Source organism: Acromyrmex echinatior, chromosome 1 (genome assembly GCF_024713525.1).
Source record: "Acromyrmex echinatior isolate Ae372 chromosome 1, ASM2471352v2, whole genome shotgun sequence".
Lineage (NCBI taxonomy): Eukaryota > Metazoa > Arthropoda > Insecta > Hymenoptera > Formicidae > Acromyrmex > Acromyrmex echinatior.
Window position 1 is genome coordinate 24,686,686 of NC_141852.1, and position 21,729 is coordinate 24,708,414.

Below are 21,729 nucleotides of genomic sequence, written 5' to 3' on the forward strand. Positions count from 1 at the left end.
CTAAACTAAGTCGAAAAGTTTTGTACCATTTTACAATTTTTGCAATGGTTAATGAGATATTAATTACTAAAAATTATTTAATATTGGTGTTCAATAAATTTTTACTCAAATACTCTCAACTTTATAGAAAAAGCAGGATACAAAAGTTATTTATTTTCTTCTCATTTAAGAATTTTTTATTACTGCATTTTCTTATATGATAACTTTTTTGATAACATTTTTATCAGCATGAAAAAATATGGTATTAAAAAATTCTGAAAAAATTCTCGGAATTTTATGAAAAGAAAATAAATATTTTTTGTCTCTTGCTGTTTTCTATAAAGTCGATAGTATTTGAGTAACAAATTATTGAAAACCAATATTCGGCAATTTTTAATAACTAATATCTCGCTAATTATTGCAAAAATTATAAAATGGTAGAGGACTTTTCAACTTAGTTTAGTCTGCTCTATCTATACAAAAGCGCTTAGCCAAAAATTGCAGGACCCTATATATATTAGTTTAACGTGTCCAAAAATCCTCTAATAAGAATTTGAACATGAGAAAGTTATTTTTTATTGGTCCGCCATGTTTTAACACTTCTTGAGAGAGAGAGAGAGAGAAAGAAGAAAAAGATAAAACAAAAAGAAAGAAATGTAAATGTATGTCCTTCTCCCTCGCAGATTTTTGTTAAAACTGCTAACCTGCATACAAAACTCTGGTTCGTATCCAGACTTTTATTGAAAGATCTCTGGATACACCAATAACTTTCAACCGTGGAGAAAAATTAATTCGATCGTTGCACTTCCGAGTTGGTCTCTTTTTTTAAATGCGGTCGCTGGCACAGGCGTGCTGTCTTAAATTAGTCGTACGATCGTTGGCACGACGACGCTATACATAGGTTTAATTAAAGACTCGCCAATTGCACAATCACGAAGCTTCGAACGCGGTTTCTCCCGTCAGCTCTTTGTCTCACGAATGGATATAAATTCTCTGCCGGTGCATATTACACGGCCGTGAACGCGGTTAATTACCCGACGCGAGTCAATCAACGATACTCGCGAACGACCGGTTGTGCTCGTACGGAAGGACGAAGATCCTTCGACCGTTTCTCTCGTATTCACAAAAGGCATGAAAAAATAGCGTGCCACCCGGACCGACGATGCGTGCACACGCATATCTTCGTAAATCAACGGCAATTGATACGTCGATTACACCAGACGGACCCTCGTATTAACGCAGCGAGATGAAAACGCGCAGGCCCTCCTCAAAACAATTATTACATTATAAAAGAGACGCAGCTATCGCTACTGCTGCTGCCGCTTTCACTTACTTCGTATCACGCTTATTGCTCCCGTTATCCTAATTTACGAACACGGTTCTATTTAGCGCAGGTCGTACTTATGTGGCTTCTTTTATTCATTTATATAAAATAAAATGAAGTAAGAAATAATTTTCATGTATATGCGTATCGCAAATATATTTCACGGTTTATCAGTAGCGAAGTCAATCCCATTACATTGAAATCGACCTACTTACTCCGCCTACAACGCCCAGTTTGAAATTTCACGAGAGCGCGCGATGAGGTTTTTTTTTTTTTAATGAATCCGCTTATTATATGATCATGCTAGCTAATGATTGTGCACGCACCGTCAATGCGTTATCAATGTTGCGATCACGTACATACGCGGTTCTCCACGCAGTGTACTGCGTCAGCAAACGAACACCCACGACTCACTCGAGGCGTCGACGAATCTTTCGAATGCGTCATAGGGCGGCCACAAAGGCGAGTAACGAGGGGAGTAAACTCGGAGATTTTACACGCGTGCGTGACTTTGCCGCCACGCAGATCACGCGCTTACAGACAGAACGAACGCTTAGGAAGTGGAACACGCCGACGTTGACAGCGCGCGAATTCGCACCGCGTTGCAAGGGTTAGCGATCGGTCCAGATAAAACTCACGCTGATTCGTTCAATAATTTGAAGTATTCATCGTCGTTTATTGACAATCTACAACGACCGAGAACTTAGATCAAATCATAGATGTGGCTGTTCGGTAACATACGTTCATGTGCGCACGTACGATGACGGAAGAAATCGGTAAGCATCGCGGAAAGCGATTTCTTTGCGTACTGCAGAAGGTACGATTAAATTGCATCGGCGAGATGGTATAATTTTGCGGCGAAGCGGAGAAAAGTTGCGGTGCCGAGAAAAATTCACCGCGCCATATAATTAATACTCATGGCAGCAACGATTAATCTTATTAAAAATAATTACTAACTGTAAAAATAATTACTAATAAAGAATATATAATTAATTTGGCATGCGCATATACGCGTTGAAATAAATTATTTTCTTGGGTATTACACTTGGAGATTTCTGCGGTCTTTATATGTTGTGGCACAAGGTTGTTTCCGTTGATGCAATAATATGATCCAGTATAATATTTTGTAAACATAAACATGAATGAAATAAAATTAAACGTTCTTATAACTTATAAGAACGTCAATTTATATGAAATGGGCAGGACAGTAAGGCGAGGAAAGCAATGATATAGCTGCACTGGATGCATTAACAGCTTTACACTCGAGCAAATATTGCATGGAAACGTATCGGCCGCCCATTTCATGGGTGATGAAGAACGTTAATATCGGCATTCGATTAATAGCGTTCAAACATATAAAAGTGATATCATGCCTTTCCGTTTCGTTCGGTATGTATAATTTCCATGAGCATAACGGCAACGAATAAATGCGTTCGAATATTTAACTTCATTCTCTGCGTTCTCGGTAAGGAATGAAAACCTCGAATGGATCCCACCGACAAAGCATCGCGTCTTTCCATCCATCCTCATAAAACTCATTAAGATATTAATAATCGTAGGGCAACAAAATCATAGCCGCCCAAGTCAAGTGATGTAGTTTCTAGCAAAAAGCCGACATCGACAAACCGCTTAACGGCCTGGACTGCTCATAAATTAAGGAAAAGCAACATTTACCGAGAAGATCGGCGATTACTATCATCGCGAAATAAGCAGCAGTAAAGTTATGGCAGAACAACGATGTGAAAAATCGTTTTCGAAGATTGCTTATACAAATCGTATGAAATCGGAAAATATGTTATCGCTTAAGCGAGATTTCTAAAGGAAGAAAATAATCACATTTATTTAAGTATTAACTATCAACCTTTTGTGGCGATCTCATTTGGGACACTTTTTATAATTTTATATATAAATTGCATGCTCGATTTTCATCGAAACTTGGTTTACAGATTAATTTTTTGATATTCATATTTGAAGTCAAAAATATATTGTATTATATATTATAATATACAAGTATAATATAATAATGGAACAGACAGAGATTTAAAAAAATAATATAATTACCATAAAACTCAGTTTTAAAAAATTTCTTATTGCGAAGTAAAAACTTCAAGTACTTACAATAAATTTTGCTTTTTATTTGAAGTCTATCAGTGTGTGTGTGTGTGTGTGTGTGTGTGTGTGGTGTGTGTGTGGTGTGTGTGTGTATGTGTGTTATACAAACAGTTAGTACTGATTTCTAATTAAATTAATAATTTTCAGATTCTGATTATAAGTGATTCTAAATCCTTGTTGAAGATTATATTATCTTTTTACGATACTAAAAATTTCCTAAAATCGAGTTTCACGAGTATTAGATTATTTCTTTGAAATTTGAATCTTAGAATTCTAAAGCCAGAATCGAATTCGTCGAGTTCTTAGAAAATTCTTAGAAAACAAAGATTTTTAAAGTTTTATCTTTGTGAAAAAAGATAAAAAAAGATAAAAAAAACATAATTTTGTAATGCGTTTACGTAAATTCACGATGCCACGAATTCTTGGTTTATGGCGTTTATGATCGACGTGCCGTAGGCACACCTTAAGATGATCGATTAGATCTAAAATGACGAGAAAACATTTTATGGCCTAACGTTATATATGAAAGCATCAGATAACGCTCGGTTATCGACCCGATTCACTTTGTCAGTGATAATAAAGAAAAAGGTATAGAAAAAATATAAAGAAAGCCACGTGGAGTTTTTGCGATAATAAAAATTAATCACGATTTACGATCCGTTTAATTAATTCTAATTAAGTTTCTGCTGGTCCAACGTAATCAGTCTGCATTAAAATCATATGATCTCTGACATAGAAGTGACGTTGACCGGAATCAAATAGACAACTAATTCAAAGAAATAATGCAACAATTGAAAAAGACTGATTTAACGCATCAAATACGATCATCGGAAGCAACGATACGGAAGACGATGATGCGGAGATTCGCGCGGAATGCGTTGACAACAACGGAGGGAAAGGGGTGCATCGACTCTTCACGTCGCTTTTAATTGCAGCCCCACCGTCTGCGACATACTTCTTTAATCGATAGACCGTTACATCGGCTTTTCAACAAGTGCGGCTTCTGTATTTCGACTCATCGACCATTAGGATCGTGACGCATTACAGATCGAAATAAAACGATGAACGAGCGTATCTAAGTAGACCAATGCGTGATCTCAGAAACCAGTAAAATATAATAAGCCTAAAAACTATAGCGAATCTTCTTGCCATTTTTCATGAACTTTCTTTGCCTTTATTAACCTGCCTTTATTAACCTGTCAGTTTCTGTTATTATTCATAGATTCTCGGAATTTGTATTCTAGGATCTAACGTTAATGCTTGAATTTTAATGACAGATTAATCTTAGAATAATTTAGATAACGTGCGTGAAATGCATATTCACAGAAAAACTGAACGGACACATTGTATCTAAACGTTTCTATTCACTTATAAAAATAAGAATATGATTAAGCTCTAAAGATATAAATCAAGTACTCTTAAATGCTATAAGAGTCAACACTATGTAAATTTTTATTGGATATAAATTTATATTTATTTGTATATAAATTTTATTTTATCAACATTAAAAAATAAACATTTCATCCCGCGTTTGAAATATCATCAGTAATTATATTTTTATTAAAATTTATACATATACCACGTCTAACTAGTGTTGGCTCTTATGCTTGATTTAATTTGTAAAGACATTTAATTATACTCTATTTGTATTTATTTGTATTTATTTGTAATTATAAATATTTTAAGTATTATCTTGAATTGATTTGTGGTTTTTTTCGCTCAGATCAAAATCCGTTCTTGCTTGTTCGAACGTGCGAGGAACGCAAAGGCAGCGAGCGTGTTTTGCGTATTAGGTTTATGATTCTGTGCCTAAATTTACGCGCGGCAGAGAGAGAGCTTTAAAGCGTGTGCACGCAGTCTTACGGGATTCTCTGTATGTATATCCGGGATTCTGAATAAGTGCTGCGCGGTCGCTTACGTAGATTGAACGAGAGCCAGAGAGTTTTCGGCGATTCTCTTAAAAGTACACACGGAGGTGTGAAAATGTCTGATGATATATTCGCAGAAACGCTTTCCAGAAGTATGACGAGATCAAATTGTGCGTAGAAACTCCTGTATAAATCCGTTAGTGTGTAATGTGTCTGTAATCTACCAATTCCGTTTGGAATATTTTAATCTGAGAAATCTTTTTCTCCTTCAAGAATTATTGCGATCGAAACGTAGATACTGTATGATATTTCTGCTCTATAAATTACGTTACATTTTACGTGTATATAATTAATTTTTATTATTTAAATACTAAACTCCGTTTAATCCGAACTTCCTGTATCAAAACAGTAAAACAGTTTAATGAGCGGCCGCTCATTTATGGGCTGCGTGTGCTGATTCCACGCTAATTCATTACGTCGTGTCACTGTTGAATGAATCAGGGCAGACGCGTCACTGTCTCGCGATTCTCAACGATTAGTCAGTATTACCGGTTTCAAATGTGTCAAGTCCTCAATCGAAAGAACGTGTCCGTCTGCGAGGATGCAACAAAACAGCGGGAGGATCGTAAATCGCGTAAGGCGATTCCGACAGAAGCTTGAAGAGTGCACGCTTGAATGGGATATGATTGCGGAGACCAATCGGACGGATCATCATAAACGTCGCGCGGATTTTCTTCTTTTCATTTTGTCATTTGTTGGTGCTTCGTGCAGTGATACCTTGCCATCTGGTCACAACCAGATTCTGCCAAAACCGCGACGGTTGTGAGTCACTCTACGCGGTCCGATTAAGTTTCTGGCAGTCGGATTTATCCGCGTCTGTATAGGGTATCGTGTAAAGAGTTGCATATACAATAAGAATTTAAAATTTATTTTAAAAGAATATATAAAACATTTTTAAAAGAAAATTAAATTCTCATTTTTATAAGAAAAATAAAGCTAGAATGATATGTTGTCGTATTAATTATTCATTTGGAAGTTATTATCATTTTTATTATTCACATATCATGCACTTTTTGTAAAATACTCTCATAAGATACACCCTTCAATCATTGATCTCGCATCGCGCGTTTGAATTGCAACGAGCACCAAGTTCCCGCGAGAACGGCACGTTCCCGACATTCGTTTTCATTTTTCCTTTTGCCGTTACATAAAATGACATCAGGGAACTCCCCTCTGCCTTCTATCATGTATTATGCATTGAGAGTCCTTTGCAACTAATAGCTAATCCCGGGCGTACGAGGTGCCTTTCCATTCGAGCGGACGTCGTGACGAGGAACTGTATCTTCCACGATTTAATCTGGGCGGTGAATCTTTCCGCGCGAACAGTCGCTTTCGATCTACGCGGGCATGCAAAACGGCCGGCTGCTTTTTTTTTTCGCAATACGAGCTCGAATCCGCCGTGCGATCGCTCGCGGCAACAACGTTTAAAATAACTATAAGCTACGGTTCGAGAAATCCTCGCGGTATTTCTTCGACGGCTGTAACGCGACCAAAACGGCAAATCCTCTCCGAGGAAATCCTCCGTCTTTGAGCGCGATCAAATTATTGGTTCTAGGCAGATAATTGAGAATATGATAAAATTACTCCATAATCAAATTATGATGAATTTGCATGATGACTATAAAAGAGATCTAATTTTAAACTCTTTACACATTTATATTTAGAAAGTATTTATAACTGCAAGATGGAATTTAAAAATAATGTAATGAAGTTCTCTCGATGTATATTCTGGCATTTTATAAATAAATTTCTTTATCGGTAAATTTATTTGTTTTCATAATGATCGCTTATTTAAAAACAAGAAATATTTTATTAATTGTGGATAATTATATCCACACCTTTTAATCAAGACTATATCACTTTGGATACTTTGAAACATTACGTATGTATAAAAGTACGTAACGTGTTAGATATAGGTATATTTAAACTTTTTGGTCTACACAAGCTCCGTTATTTCGTACGACATTTGTAAAATGGACCAAGAGACAGTTATGTCAAGCCATGACAGAAATTGGACCTGCCCCTGTTTCGGGACGCTCGGTGTCGGAAATAGAACATCTAGTCCCTAGAATTCCGGCTGTTGATTGCGCGATGGAATTGCAGACAAAAACACTCATGTTTGCACATATCCGGAGCCGCGTTGCGATTTTATTGTAACTTATTGAAGAATACAGTGAAAGAATATCGAAGAGCTCTTTTCAATAATCTTTTAACTTCGAAATATCTGGTAATTTATTTTTTAAATAAACACCTTTGTTATAAATAAAGAAAGTAATATTGGTTGTAATATTTACCACGTGTCACGCCACTCTTCCCGAACATATCCGTAATGCGATTGTTTTTCGTAAGCACCTGTTCCAAGAGAATTAAAGCGATACGAGCACGTTAGACCGTCACACTATCATAGCTTCCACGGTTGAGTCAACGCGAAACACTTCCGTTTGACGAGGACCACTCCGTCGGCCGAAATGCATGCGTGCTGATTCACCCTGTACGCTCTCCACGTAGATATCCCCTCCCTATACGCGTTGCAGCCAACCAAAATATACCGGGTGTTCTCGGAAAATTTCGAATATATCTTTACGTAATCCGAGACCGTACGAGATAATTTTGTTGTAAGACACGGTCTCGCATAACGTGAGTGATAGTTTCAGAGCAGTTTAATCGAGTACACAAGTATTTCTAAAAGAATTTTATTGTATTAAGCAATTATAGATATTATAAAATTAAGGAATTATAGATATTATAGATATTATAAAAAAATATATTTCCAAAATGTTTACTGTTAATCGGTAAAGGTATCTACTTAAAAAAAACTTTTTATAAACAGTCTCTTTAGAGATTTTGTAAGAAAATGGCAATTATTATTTAATAAAATAAAAATTACAAAATAATAATTTACTAAAAGTATACTATAAATAATTTTTTAAAAACGTTAAATAATATTTATAATCGAGTTTAAATATCACTGAAGCATAAGGTTTAAATAGTAATGTTTTAATATTTATCGCTTGATATATATTAGGTGTTGGAATTAATTCGTAGCGTTTTTAAATGAAAGAATGTTATTTATTTCACATGAGCATTAAAAAATACATTAATGAAAGTACTTCCCATCACTTGTAAAACGCTACGAATTAATTCCAATACCTAATATAATAGTAGTATATATAATAATATGACTGCTCGGATAAGATAATCGTCGATAAATGATGGTACATTGCATATATTTATCTTTTATCAATCTATTGCTTACTTAAGATTACATTTTTTTATGTCCCTCGTCGTGTAATGACTTAAAAAAACACGCTCCCTGTTATCATTGAAAAGAAAAAAAATTCCCGGTCGTAATATATTTGTAATTTGTAAACATTACGATCAAAATCTTCAATAAAATATTTAAATTATGAGAGAAAAGAATTTAAATTATTCTTTATACACCTTAAAATTATTTTTAAATAACTCTGGATATAAAAATAAAACAAAATGCTTATAAAAAATTTACTGTAAAGACAAATTACTTAATAAGTAATTAGGCAGTAACAACAATAAAGATAATTCTTTTGTAAATAATCAAATCCTAAAGCTGGCAGTAACAACAATGAAGATAATTTCTTTTCTAAATAATCAAATCCTAAAACTGTTTTTCCCGCTATTTTTAGAACAATAAACAACGTAAAATTCGATTTATCTCTTACATTATTCAGATTGCGAAAGGATATGGATCACGTGACTGGCTGGCTTATGGCGCCAACATGTGCTATGATGGTTTTTATAAAAAGATCACGCTGCTTCGCCAGCTCGAGCACGCAGAAATTTCCAGAGGAATTCTAGCGCGTTCTCCGTATTTACCTCATCACTTCAGCAATTCTCGCGGCGTTGTTAACCCTTGATAAAATCAAGCTATTCGTTAATTGATAGGCATGAACGTAAGATAGGCATAAATTTCTCATTACCACTCTACGCTTGTTACAATCAACGATCTACGATTTTCTGTGATGTTTAAACGTCATGCAGAACGCGAGTATGATAACCGCCCGTATGAACGTTCTAATAACAACGTAATCGTGTGAGTCACAAGTTAGATGTAGCGTGCCAGGATGAGAAGCCGGCTTGGAAATCATTCCTGATGACGGATTTCTTCCTGTGTGAACAATCTAATGAAAATTCATTACTGTAACTTTTCCCGCCTATCTCGAATTATATCTTTCAGTTTAATTAGTAAATTAGCTAGCGATTAATTGTTGTTAACAAAACTGTGAATCAAAGAATATATGTATTATTTTTTATATGTTTGTTAGGGAACAAATTAAAATAGATTAAAGCGATTAAATTAAGAAGGAAAATGAGATAAATTAGTAAGATGAGTTATTAAAAACGACAATGGAAACGATGGCGAATATAAATTAATTAAATGGCATGCATTTCGAAGAAATTGGTGACACCTACAACGTAGACAAAAATTGTTCCACATCGTAAAGTATTTGCTAATTTTAACTCTGACCGCAACTTAAAAGACCTTATTTCGTTGATCGCAACGCTCCCGTCAACGATCTATGAAACCACAGTGTAAGTCAGGAAATGCATTAATGCAAGATAAGGAAGAATGAAGTTTGTTCTTAGCCTCTTCAAATATTATAAGATATAATGCAAACGGAACGAATGAAATAATTTACTAAATTTTCGAATTAAATTTCAGATAAACTATCAGTTTCTTTTAACATTTTCATTCTATAGATATTTATCTATTTAGTCAACATATCTGTTATCATAGATGTGTAACATCTATGATAACAGATATGTTGACTAAATAGAAAAATCAAATTTATATCAAAGTATAAATATAATATTATAACAACACAAATTTTAATTACTAACTGTTCTTTTTTAATAATAAATTAATATCTGCATATAAAATCCGATGTTTAGTTATAATAAAACTCGCAGATAAATTTCTGAAATTCCAAAATGGTCGCCTAGTTTACACAAATTCGTGCATAATCCTTATTCATTTTATCGCACGCGTCCCTTTTAAGACCTAGAAAGAATGGTTTTGCTAAAATATTTAAAAATTTAATTAAATATAGATCTGAAAATAATTTTGTTGAAACATTAAAATGATTATATAGAACACTTAAACGTTAATGACAATACTACAAAAAGTTTTAACATTGTAGCAATCAGATTTTAATCTGATACGCTCTACATAAATATTTTGAAGGTCCAAACGAAATTATTTTCAGATCCGTATCTAGTTAAATTTTTATCCAGTTAAATACTTCAACAACCGTTCTTTCCGTGTAATTATTATTTTTATTAAAATTTTGTTTAATAAAAGATTAACTGACTTTTTCTCCCGATTTTTCTCTATATAATTTTCTCTATGTCAATAATAGCATGATAGATCACGAGAGCAGTAAAATCGCGGAAGGGATCATAGTGTGTCACCCACTCACTTTCTCTGCCTTCGGCACCTATTTGTGCATGTGCCGCATTTCCCTGTTACCGTTGAGAAATCATTGTTACTTCTTGCGCGAAGATAAATTTCGCAAGGAATTTGGCAAAATGTGATCTGAGCGTGACGGACACGCTTTGGCATCACCTCTTAACCAGGAGAATATTTTTATCTCGCTCATTCCAGTAAAATTTATAAGCGCACGCGAGTATTTGTTAGCGAGAAGCGATGTAACGTTTCGAGATGTTTATTATAGCACTACATTCTTTCCGTCGCGTTGTCAGGCCAAAAATAGAACGGAACAGCGAAATCTATTTGTCGCTACGTTCAAGAAATATACATGTGCTTTGACAATAATTTTCGAAATTGTAAAATTTCTTGTCGCTTTAAAAAACAATATAATATTATAAAGTCAATACAATATCATAAAATTATCGATCTACCAGATCGATCAGAAAAACCAGCATTTTCAACGTGAACTTTCACGTTCGTTTGTCTGACAATTCAACCGCTGAAAACTCAGCAGACGTGCTTCACCGGTAATTACGATGAGTTGCACCGCACTTAAAGCTGTTTCGTCAGACGTATTCTAAACTAAATGTGGCTCGCAAATAACAGGCGGTATACTAATGCTTCCGCGGTAAATTGTATGGAAAAAATGTCGTACGGCGAAGGAAGAAAAACAGTAAGAACTTATTGCAGCCTGTAATAACACTGTTAAATCTATATAATGTAAAATTTAACCTAATGTAAATCGCCACTGCTCACTACTCAATTATATCGTCATTTTATTCTAAAAATAATAGTAATAAGAGTTATTTAACATTTTATGTCAATATATGCCAGAATAAAGTATAAAATATCTTATTAACTATTGGTCTTTTTATATTACTGCCTTAATATAATACTTTTATATACAGAATAATTAGAGGAATCATATTTTCTAAAGAAAACATACAATACTATTTAAAATAATACAATTCTATTTAAAAAAATAAAGATGATCTTGAAATCTAAAAAAATATAACATTGAAAAAAAATTTTTTTTTTTCATAATATATGTCCCTTCGAATCGAACTTTCTCTTTTGGTATTTTTTCGTATCATTAAAAACAACGGAGATATTTTAGATGGTCAAGTTAGAGAAAACACCTTATATATTTGACTATACAGTGCCAATTTGTACTATACATTGTATCAAACTGACACGATATAATATCAAATTTAACTATTGTTTTAGTATAAAATAACAATATATTTAGTAAAAGCAGTGGGCGACTTAAAGGATTATACTTAGGTTATATTTGACACTATATTTAACAATGGACAACGCGAACAATATAAATTTATCGAGCCTGATTTGCAAAGTCATCGCTGATTTTTTTATTCCAAATCTAATAAAAATACTGTTTATAGTAGAAGAATTTTAAATAATATATAAAAGAAATTAAATAAAAATAAAAATAAATAAATACTATTGTATGATATTAAGGCTCGTTTCCACTGAAGCTGATTGTGCTGATATTAGCTTCATCTTTTTTTAAAGATTTCTATTTTAAAAGAAAAAGAAGAAGCCAGTATGTCGATCGGCACAGATTGGCTTCAGTGCAGATGAGTTTTTAAATTTACAAAAGAAGATAAGACATACATCTTAGTATCATATATTCTGTTTAAAATACAAGACATATTGAATTTCTTGCTTGCATCCTCTTTTTTTATGGAATACTAGATTTAGTTGAGTAGCTCGATAAGGTGTATCGTTTAATGGTACCTTATCAATTACGTAGGATGATAGACACGCATCCTCGGATGATCACAATGCGCGTTATTGTGCTCGCGGCTGCTATCGTATCTTTTTTTTTCTTTTTTTCTTTATTTACAACATATTGCAAAAGACAATCGCGTGCTCCACTTTTCTATGTGCAGAAAAAGCGATCGGCGAAACTCGTGATATTTTGAATATGTATAAGAATCATGAACATTATAATTTCTTTTTGAAAGTATAGACAAAGATGTTGAATTGTTCTCACTTGAGTTGAAAATTTAGATACAATATAAGTAAATAATTAGTTGCAAATATGTACATATAAAAATACACAGATCTGTGTAAAGTATTAAATATAATAAATATATAAATATTTTACTATTTGACTAAATAATTTTCTTGGAAATATATCGTTGCAATGAGCAGATTTACTTAAACTCTTCAGTGACTCTCGAAGTGAGACGCAACTTTCCGCACGCGGAAAGATAATCCTGCAGTGAGATATCACAACATCCGTGCGAGATATGTGTCACCAGAATGACGGAAACGTGCTATGACTTATCGAGAGAAACGATGCGTTTCTTTCGCTCATAAAATATTCTGTCTCTTTTTCTTTTTTCTTTCTCGATAGAGACTCGTAATAGAGCGAGTTAAGAAGTTATATGGTGCCGAGTGGCAGCCCAAGTGAGAGAGAGAGAGAGAGAGAGAGAGAGAGAGAGAGATGATTCTTTTCGCGAATCACATTCTTCTGACTGCAATGTGCGAGATGCATCGCAATACATCGTTTATTCTCATTAAGCCCTTCTATCAACTGGGGTCACGCGGGCTTCTCGTAGTTTATTTTCGCGCCGATGATTCATGACGAGTTCGTTACTCGCGAAACGCCGCGTTTCTTTTATGTAGCGAGACATCGCACGAGACAGGCCACATCCCGTGCACTCGAATGCATCGATTCATGCCAGATCAGCATTGTATAGTAAAACAAAGAGAGCATTGCCACGAAACTTCCCTTCTCTTCTCGGTCGACTCTTAATGAAAATGTTGGAACTGTCATCTCAATAGATTCGAGTTCTATGTTGAAAATAAAACAATCTGTATACTTGATATTTACATCACTGTTTGTGCAATTCTTCAGCTAATTATTAATTTGGCATGATCGATTTTTTTCCTCGGAAAGAAAGGTCGGAGAATACAAAATATCTTCGTATAATAACAAGAAATGGAATGCAGCGAATTGATACATTCATATTCGCAGAAAATTAGATTAAAAACATTTTATGCTACTTGAATGAAACTTTTGTTCGCTATCTTTTGCGTTCTTATTTTTTATATTACAATAAGAATTTAATGAGATTAGTCTTTTAAGACTATTTAATTTGACAAATTAATTTATTAAAATTAAATAGTCTCAAAGGTTCATTAAATTTTTTGCAACATTACACATCGTAAAACTTTATTACGTCTATTGAATGTGTCGTAATACTTTACCGAACTTCATCAACAAAGCAATAGTGTACAGTTTAATTAGCATCACAGTGCAATATCTCTCGCGTCTCTTATGTCTATTCGAAGGCCATTGTATGCAATAGAGTATTGCCTACAATAAGGAAACATTTTTAACGTACAGATAGCACGAGTAGAAACACAATGAAAACATTTGCAAAAAATAATGATTTAAAAAACTAAAAATGCGTTCATACGAGAGACAATATAACAAACGCAAACAAGGCTGGACAAACGAAAGCCATTTCGTTCAAAAAGTATAACATGTTTTCGATGTACAATATAATTCTGCGAATACGAACGTGTCAGTTTCGCGTGTCATTTTCTCTGCGTATTGGATTTCTATTCGCTTCTCGTTCTTTGCATCTTGTTATTATATGAGGATATCTTGAATTTCTTCAGGTTTTTTTTTCAGGGAAAATCGACCGCACCAAATTAGCCGAAGAATCTGCGGTCGAAGGAACACGTTGCGTGACATCGCTCGTGTACGCCTGTATACGCCTTCGTATTTCGGTTATCGATTGTGGGAACGGACGCGCCTAAGTGCATCTATAATTGGGAAATTAATGCAGGTTTCACGCGCGCGTTAATTATCCGCGATCGCATGGACCGGATACGATCGATGTGCGTTTCCTCGTTGGCGCGGCATCAGGTTGGAAATTCGACGCTCCTCTGGGTCGACGGCCTTCCTGCGTCAGATCCCGGGACAAAAGGATCTCTGTGTTCGGGAATTCTTGCCCACCCTACCTTCCGTTCTTCGTTGCACCGCGTCGAACGCCAATGCTGAGCTCTTTGACGTCTTCCCTGACGGCTCCTCGGACGATTCACCGAGAAGAAAATGAAAGTGCATCCGCGCGAACACACACTCGTCCCTAGAATACGAAAGTGAGCCGCGAGATTATTCGTCTATCTGCTAATTACTAGGGAGTTTGTCAATTTGCCTCGAGCACGACGCCCAGCCGTTAATTAATCTCGACGCGACTTTTGTACCCGTCGAATGTGATTGAAAGTCAGCGAGAGTCGTCCTGCTCATTTCTCGTAGGAAACATTCTTCAGGCTGTTTCCAAACAGTCTTATTATTCGCGCTTACCCTAGAGAATCATCAACCGTCTGCGTGAATAAAGCTAAATTCGTGACTGTGAAGAAAGATGAAAAACAGTAAAGGGCAAATTTACGATTGATCGATCTCTTTAAGGGATCGACGTGCATTAAAATATTACGATAAAAGAATAATGGGTCAATTTTAAGCAAAATCATAAGGTGCATAACTTGTTCTCGTAAGAACTTATGATTGGAATAATTATACAATATCTTTTCAAATAGTTTCTTGCTAGCCGTTTTAGAAGATTTATGAAAAATCGTAGATCGTACGTCTTAAGGTAGAATTACAACTTTAATCGATTACAACTTTAAGTTTCTAAGTTTTACGAGAAAATTACGAATTTTACGATAATAGAAAAAAAATAGATTGTATGGTTTTGCAAAGCTTGCTGAACGAGTTCAACATCTATGACTAAGAAGATTAAACGATTCAACAAAGAAATTATGTCTACAAGCAATTAGCAATGTGATAATTCAGTTAATTCTTTGTTATAGTGAAAATTGCTAATGTAACAAGTTTTCTTCAGCAAGCAATAGTATGCCATCCTAAGCAGTACGTTTCATTATTAATTTTAATCTATATATTGGATTGATTTAAAAAGTTATTTTTGCTGTACTAACTGCTATGCTATTACAACAAATATGATTACCTAATCGCTAATTTTATTTAGCTGTACATAGAAAACTAACTGTTTATATACAATATTATGGCTACAGATTTGCTGAGTCAATGGAGTTTAAAGTTGTTTTAACAAATCTTTTTCCGTAATTCTGCTTAGAAGTGAAGTCTCCCTTTCGCTGTTCGAACGAAGTTCGAGAGAAGTCAGCGAATATATCTGACTCTACGTGTTTATGTCGTTGAAAATTTAAAACGTGATCAAAACGTATCTCTTCCGGACGTGACGCGACGCGTCGATCAGAACCCGGAAAGAATTAATCGTATTCAGAAAAGCGGCGAGTGCCGGCGAGTGCTTGCAGCGGAATGCAGTTCGCAGGATTCCAACTGGCTGGCTTGGAAATAGCGACGTAGCACGTCAAGGATTCCGTACATACGTGGACCGCACTGTTTCCGATCGGTCACGTTCGGCGACGGTATGCCGGCGCGGATCCTCTACCTACTTTGTAGGTAGGTAAGCAAGATATGGGGACTCACAAAAGAGAGAAGCGCACAAGGCGAACCCGCGCGTGCATATATACGATAGGACAGGATCGGAGGACCGGACGACGATCGCTGTTGGCTTCGCCGAGAACGGAGCGCACGTTTTCAGCACGTGCAGTAACCGTAAGCGAATTTCACCGCGAGGTAAAGGGTCGCCGGCAAGGTCGGCACATAATGTGTATATGTATATATATGTGTATGAGATGTGTATAAAATAAATATATAGAATACATATAAAATAACCCGTGTACATATAATGCTATTATACTATAATACATTATAGCGAATGTCTATAGAGATTTCATGGACTTAATCCTTGACGTGTAAGAGGATTTTCTGAAATTTTACAGTACCTATATTATGTATATATACTCTCTTCTTTATATTCTTCAAATACGTTTAATCAAATCTTTTTCCTCCCCTTATAATAAGAATAATTTTTAGAGAAAAAATAACTTTAAAAAGTTATTTTAGATTTAGAATTATATAAAATTAACGAAATTCATTTTTTTCCGCTACTAAAGAATTTGTAAAATTCATTAGGAAGTAATGCAGGTAAGAATTAAAGTAGCATCTTATTAACAAGATGCAAAGTAGATGCGTGGCCGGTTTCTTACACGCGAACGAGTTCGTTAAATAAAATGAAAAAGAAAGTGAGAACGGTGAATCAATTTTCTGTACGCGTGAAATTTTTCACGACTCCGCCTTTTAGACGTCTGGAGGCGATCGACACCAAAGATCCGGGCTTATTCGTGCCGAATCTCGATGGAGGAAAGGCGAACAGGAGGACAGTCTCAGGAGCAAGACGACAGAGCAGGTCGTTATTTGTGGCTGCCGGACGACCGTATGTAAATCACGTCCGCCGAGAAGAGACTTCGGGGACGATCCTCGATCGCATCGCGACACGGGAGAAGCCGTACGTGAGTAACTGGGACGGCGATAAAGGTGACTCGCTTTCGACGAGGTCGCGCTCGTACACGCGGCTTCGCGCGAGAGTTTCCGATCGATCGACTCTGTCGGAGGAAACGAAACAGCATTAATTCCGAACGAATTTCTTTGGCACCAGATTCTTAATCCTAACTATATCCTACCCTGGGTTCCCAAAAACCTCAGTGTAATTTGCTAAATCGAGATTTTTTCGTGTTTTTGAATTTTTCTTTTTCTTTCAACCTATATATCTCGAAGCTCTTTAATTCTATCAATTTTTCACATCATGGATTTATTTCTTAAGTCTCCATCGATTAAAAAGAAAATTAATTTAAATATGTCCATTTTTACGGAAATTACAGTAACAAATAAGATATATTAAAGATAAAAAAAAGAGTACAGCTAGGTTTAAAAAGATACAATACATTTGTGGAAGGTGCTAAATTCTTTGAAGTGAATCTCATTTTAAAGAATTTAGAGAGTACATCTTTCTTCAGTGCAACTCCTCAGAAATGTGATGTTTACTAAAAAATGTTAACTTAATTAAAGTATACATGGAAAAAGACAGAGTAAGTCTAAAAATATAGAGCGGATTCTGAATCGAGAAAAATTATGTGCTTTAGCTGCAATTTGCGTACGACAACCTCGATAATCAATGTTCCACCCGATGGATTCCGGGATTTAAATGATTCGAGTTTTGAGGAGATATCTAATTTTTCAAGAAAGACAAGTTATATAGTTAAGACACTATGACTCTCATGGAAACATATTTTATTCAGTGAAACAAGATAATTAACGGATCTATATGATTGGAACGGAGGACGATGATGCTACGCAGCTCGACTGGTCGAACCGGAGTAATGCGTGAATATATGATACGCAAGGCATGGAAAATGGTGTGAAAGGCATGGATTAAATGTAAAAGACATTCACCGGTAACGATGAAAAATTAGTGATTGCTACGACGTTCGTTACGAAAATCGATCAGTAAGTATTTCCGGCGATGTGTGTACATCGCATTTCATTATTTGTAGCCTGGTTCCCTATTCACGTCCGTTATTTGCAGATTGATATCTTAATTGCAACGCATATAGAATGTATTTACAATATTCTGTGTACTATGCAGTTCAAAACTGAGATAGTGGTAGATATATCTTTTGCATTAGAAACTTTTAAAAGCGTTTCTTTAAGAAATATCTTACACTCGCTCATTGCATTTTAAAATTGAACGTTTGCGTTTTGCGCAAGATTATTTAATCGATCTAGATTTTGTAGGAATTTTTCCTTAATCCTAAAATGCTATCGAAACGTAAAGTTTACATAAAAGTAGGCAAAGTTATAAAATGCTAAGCTTTATCTTTAATGATCATAGGAAGTCCGCAATCATCCATGTTAAAAGCTAGGATAACTTGAGATAAGATCTTGTTGTGGAAATTTAGACCTTTTTAAAGATTATGTTTGTTTTTTTTATATCAGTTTGGATTCCCCAGTGTATTATAACAGAGAACGTGATACATAATTTCAATTTTCAAGCAGCAATTTTTTCCTTTCATTATATATTTTATTTAACTATTATGAGAAGACACACAATTGGACTACATATTATTTAAAGATTGAATTTAACAGTATTATTTATAATAGAGAGAGAGAGAGAGAGAGAGAAAGTATTTTTATTTTTTCTTTTCTTTTAAGTTAATAATTAGATTATTGTATTTATATATGTAAAGATTTATAAATATTTTGTTATTAAAAGTGTGAAATATATGAAAACCTCGTGTTACATTAATTAAAAGATTAAGACCTATTTTTTGTACGTAAAATTTACATGTTAATAATACGAGAAAAGTTAATCTTGTAACACTTTATACGTACAAAGAAACGTAGCTCAAATGACAGTTTTATCTTTCAGCCAGATAGAACCGTCTAATAGAATTTCCGAACTATGTTTCTCCTCGAAATGTATTTTCGTATACAAGTACTCTCGCTGTTATAGCGCCATAAACAACCGTGTCAAGGAAGGAGAAAGAGCACTTCCTCAGAGAGTTTCTACTCGTAATATCTCGCGCACACTACATGTAGCCAGTTTTTCATTTGCGCCACTATATTTACAAACAGTGCCATATTAATCAGCGGAATCCGCTTCGACAGTGTATGTATTGTATACATATATGAGTCCATATTTTGTTCCGCTAGATTCTGCTACATGCTAATAATTGTTTCGTCGTTTAGGCAAATCTCTCAGAAATTTACTCACAAACAAGTAGCGAGACTTTGCCTTTTTATTTCATCATTCTGGCAATTTAACCACCATAGCGAAAGCAAACACGCCAATAATATTATATGAGCATGTACTATTCTCTGTTTTATCAAAATAAATAATCTTACTGAAACTCGAGATTAACACTTAATATAGTCAATTTTGTCATTTATCTTCTGCGTATTCTTTTCTTTGAAATTTTAGGAATTAATTATGATTCTATATCCTTTCCTTTTTTTAAACATAATCTTACAAATATTTTCTAAAGATGTTAAAGTATATGTAATTACGTAATAATTTTTGTAAAAGTGAAGGAAATTAATCCAGAACGACCCATCATATAATGAAGGTTCGGAAAATCATCATATAAAAGTTAATTTATATATATAATTTTTCTCATTTTATGCTCTTGTTTTAATACAATAATAACACATTATATTTTTATTTTATAGAGCATCTATAAATATTCAAATGTTATAACAATCGATATCGAATACCAATACAATAGACGTGTTTTAAAGGGAGTGCAACACTATAAATAAAGGGCGTTATTGCATAACTTAAAGTTGAAATTAAAAGAACTTCTGAGAACTCTTGCTCTTATTTTTAAATAACTCTGACAAAACTTTCTTCAAGGTTAAAGAGTATTCGAATCTCTTCTGATCTGATTAATAAAGTATCAGCTGCTCGATTCTCCCTTCATATAAACACTTAACCCTTTAACTCTTATGAATATATATTACAAGCGCTGATCTATTAAGGCAACGCTGTTTTTTCGTTTCTAGACTATATTTGTCGAAGTATTCGACATTTAAAGGGTAACATAATTTTTATGGAGATGAATCGAATTCACGCTCGACAGCAAAGTTAAATGAAGGTCGGAACGTGTATGGGCGTGACAAATTTCCCCTCGAGAAGAACCTTACGTGAACATCTTTCTCCGAAAATTTGACACCCTCGTCCTTGGATATATTGTTCACCGGTTGGGTCAATAGTACTCGGACGCCACCGTGTCTCGCCCCCGCTGAGTGACATTTGGAAAGATAATACTCGAAGGAGAGTCTCGCGAATTTGTGTTGACCGCGAGATGGAAAAGAAAGATCGCGAGGGGAAGAGAAAGAGAGATCCGGCATGCGAGCGGCCGCTGGAAGGGCGAGGGCTCGTTGTTGTCGACAGCAGCGGCGGCGGCGGCGGCGGCGGCGGCGGCGGTGGCGGCGGCGGTGGCGGCGGCGATGGCGGGGCACGAGGAAATCGATGTCGACGTCTGGCGCTACGAGAGGAGGTTTCCACGCGAGGAAGGGCTCGGCAAGGAGGCTTCCTCTCCTCACGAAGGCGGTCGCGGCAAGAAACGGAGCGGATAATCAAAGAACCTTGCGCGGTGACCTCGCTTCTTCTTCTTCTTTTTTTTTTTTTTAAGAGAAAGAGGTCAGATAGATAGTAAGTACATGCAGGTGTACTTACACACTCGGCCTTCGGAGTAGCTCACAACAATCGCCGCCTCGTCGTCGTCGTCGTCGTCGTCGTCGTCGTGGCAGCCCTTCCTCGTGTATCGCTGCCGATCGAGTGCACTCTGGGTGGAGATGCGGGCGGAGATACGGCGCGTGCTACGGGGTGTGATAACGAGCAACGTTATCCGGATGACACCGGCGAGCCGCTCTCCTCTGCGCGTATCCTATCCCGTACGACACTCCGCGCGACACTACTCCGTGTACTCCTACTCCGTGATAGACCAGGAGAGGATTACTACCTCGTCTGAGTGTGTGTAGGAGGAGGGGGTTGCATCCGCGAAGAATGTAAGAAGAAGGGGAGGTAAACCAGCCGAGTCACCACCTCGCTCTCTCGCTCCGTTCGCGCGGGTGTCTCGAGCCTGACTGACACTCGGCTGACTCGGCTCCTAGCTTGGGACCATGGTACCGGTCGTCGGTCGACCGACCCCTTCGCTCTCACTCTTTCTTTCTCTCGTTTCCTCTTTCTCTCCTCTTTCCATCCTGGTCTAGCTACCGCCGTGCCATCGCTGCGTCTTTTTCGTATCGCGGTGTTATCCACGTTTGCCTGCTCCTCGTCGCTCCACCGACCGACACTCGTCGCATGTATCGGGTGATTTTCTTTCGTCGACGGCAGACCGTGCCCTTCGCCACGGATACTTTCTCGGCAGGAAGTCGGGATTGTCGGGAGTCAGCGTGACACCCCATATGTGCTGGATCGCATGCGAGTCTCTCG

At 36.0% G+C, this 21,729-nt stretch overlaps 1 protein-coding gene across 6 annotated transcripts in view; it reads right to left on the minus strand.

The window, feature by feature from the left end:
* LOC105144179 (uncharacterized) overlaps positions 1–21,404 on the minus strand; it is a 72,998-nt gene extending 51,594 nt beyond the window's left edge. For 4 of the 6 annotated variants that reach the window (XM_087406196.1, XM_087406210.1, XM_087406190.1 and 1 more), the window contains exon 1: positions 20,436–21,404. In XM_087406196.1, the coding sequence (XP_087262322.1) occupies positions 20,436–20,544 (109 nt within the window). In that variant the 5' untranslated portion in view covers positions 20,545–21,404. Of the gene's footprint in view, positions 1–7,637; positions 7,860–20,435 lie in introns of those variants that run through there. The other 2 variants (XM_087406209.1, XM_087406201.1) reach the window with 2 other exon arrangements.
* Between the last annotated feature and the right edge of the window lie 325 nt (positions 21,405–21,729).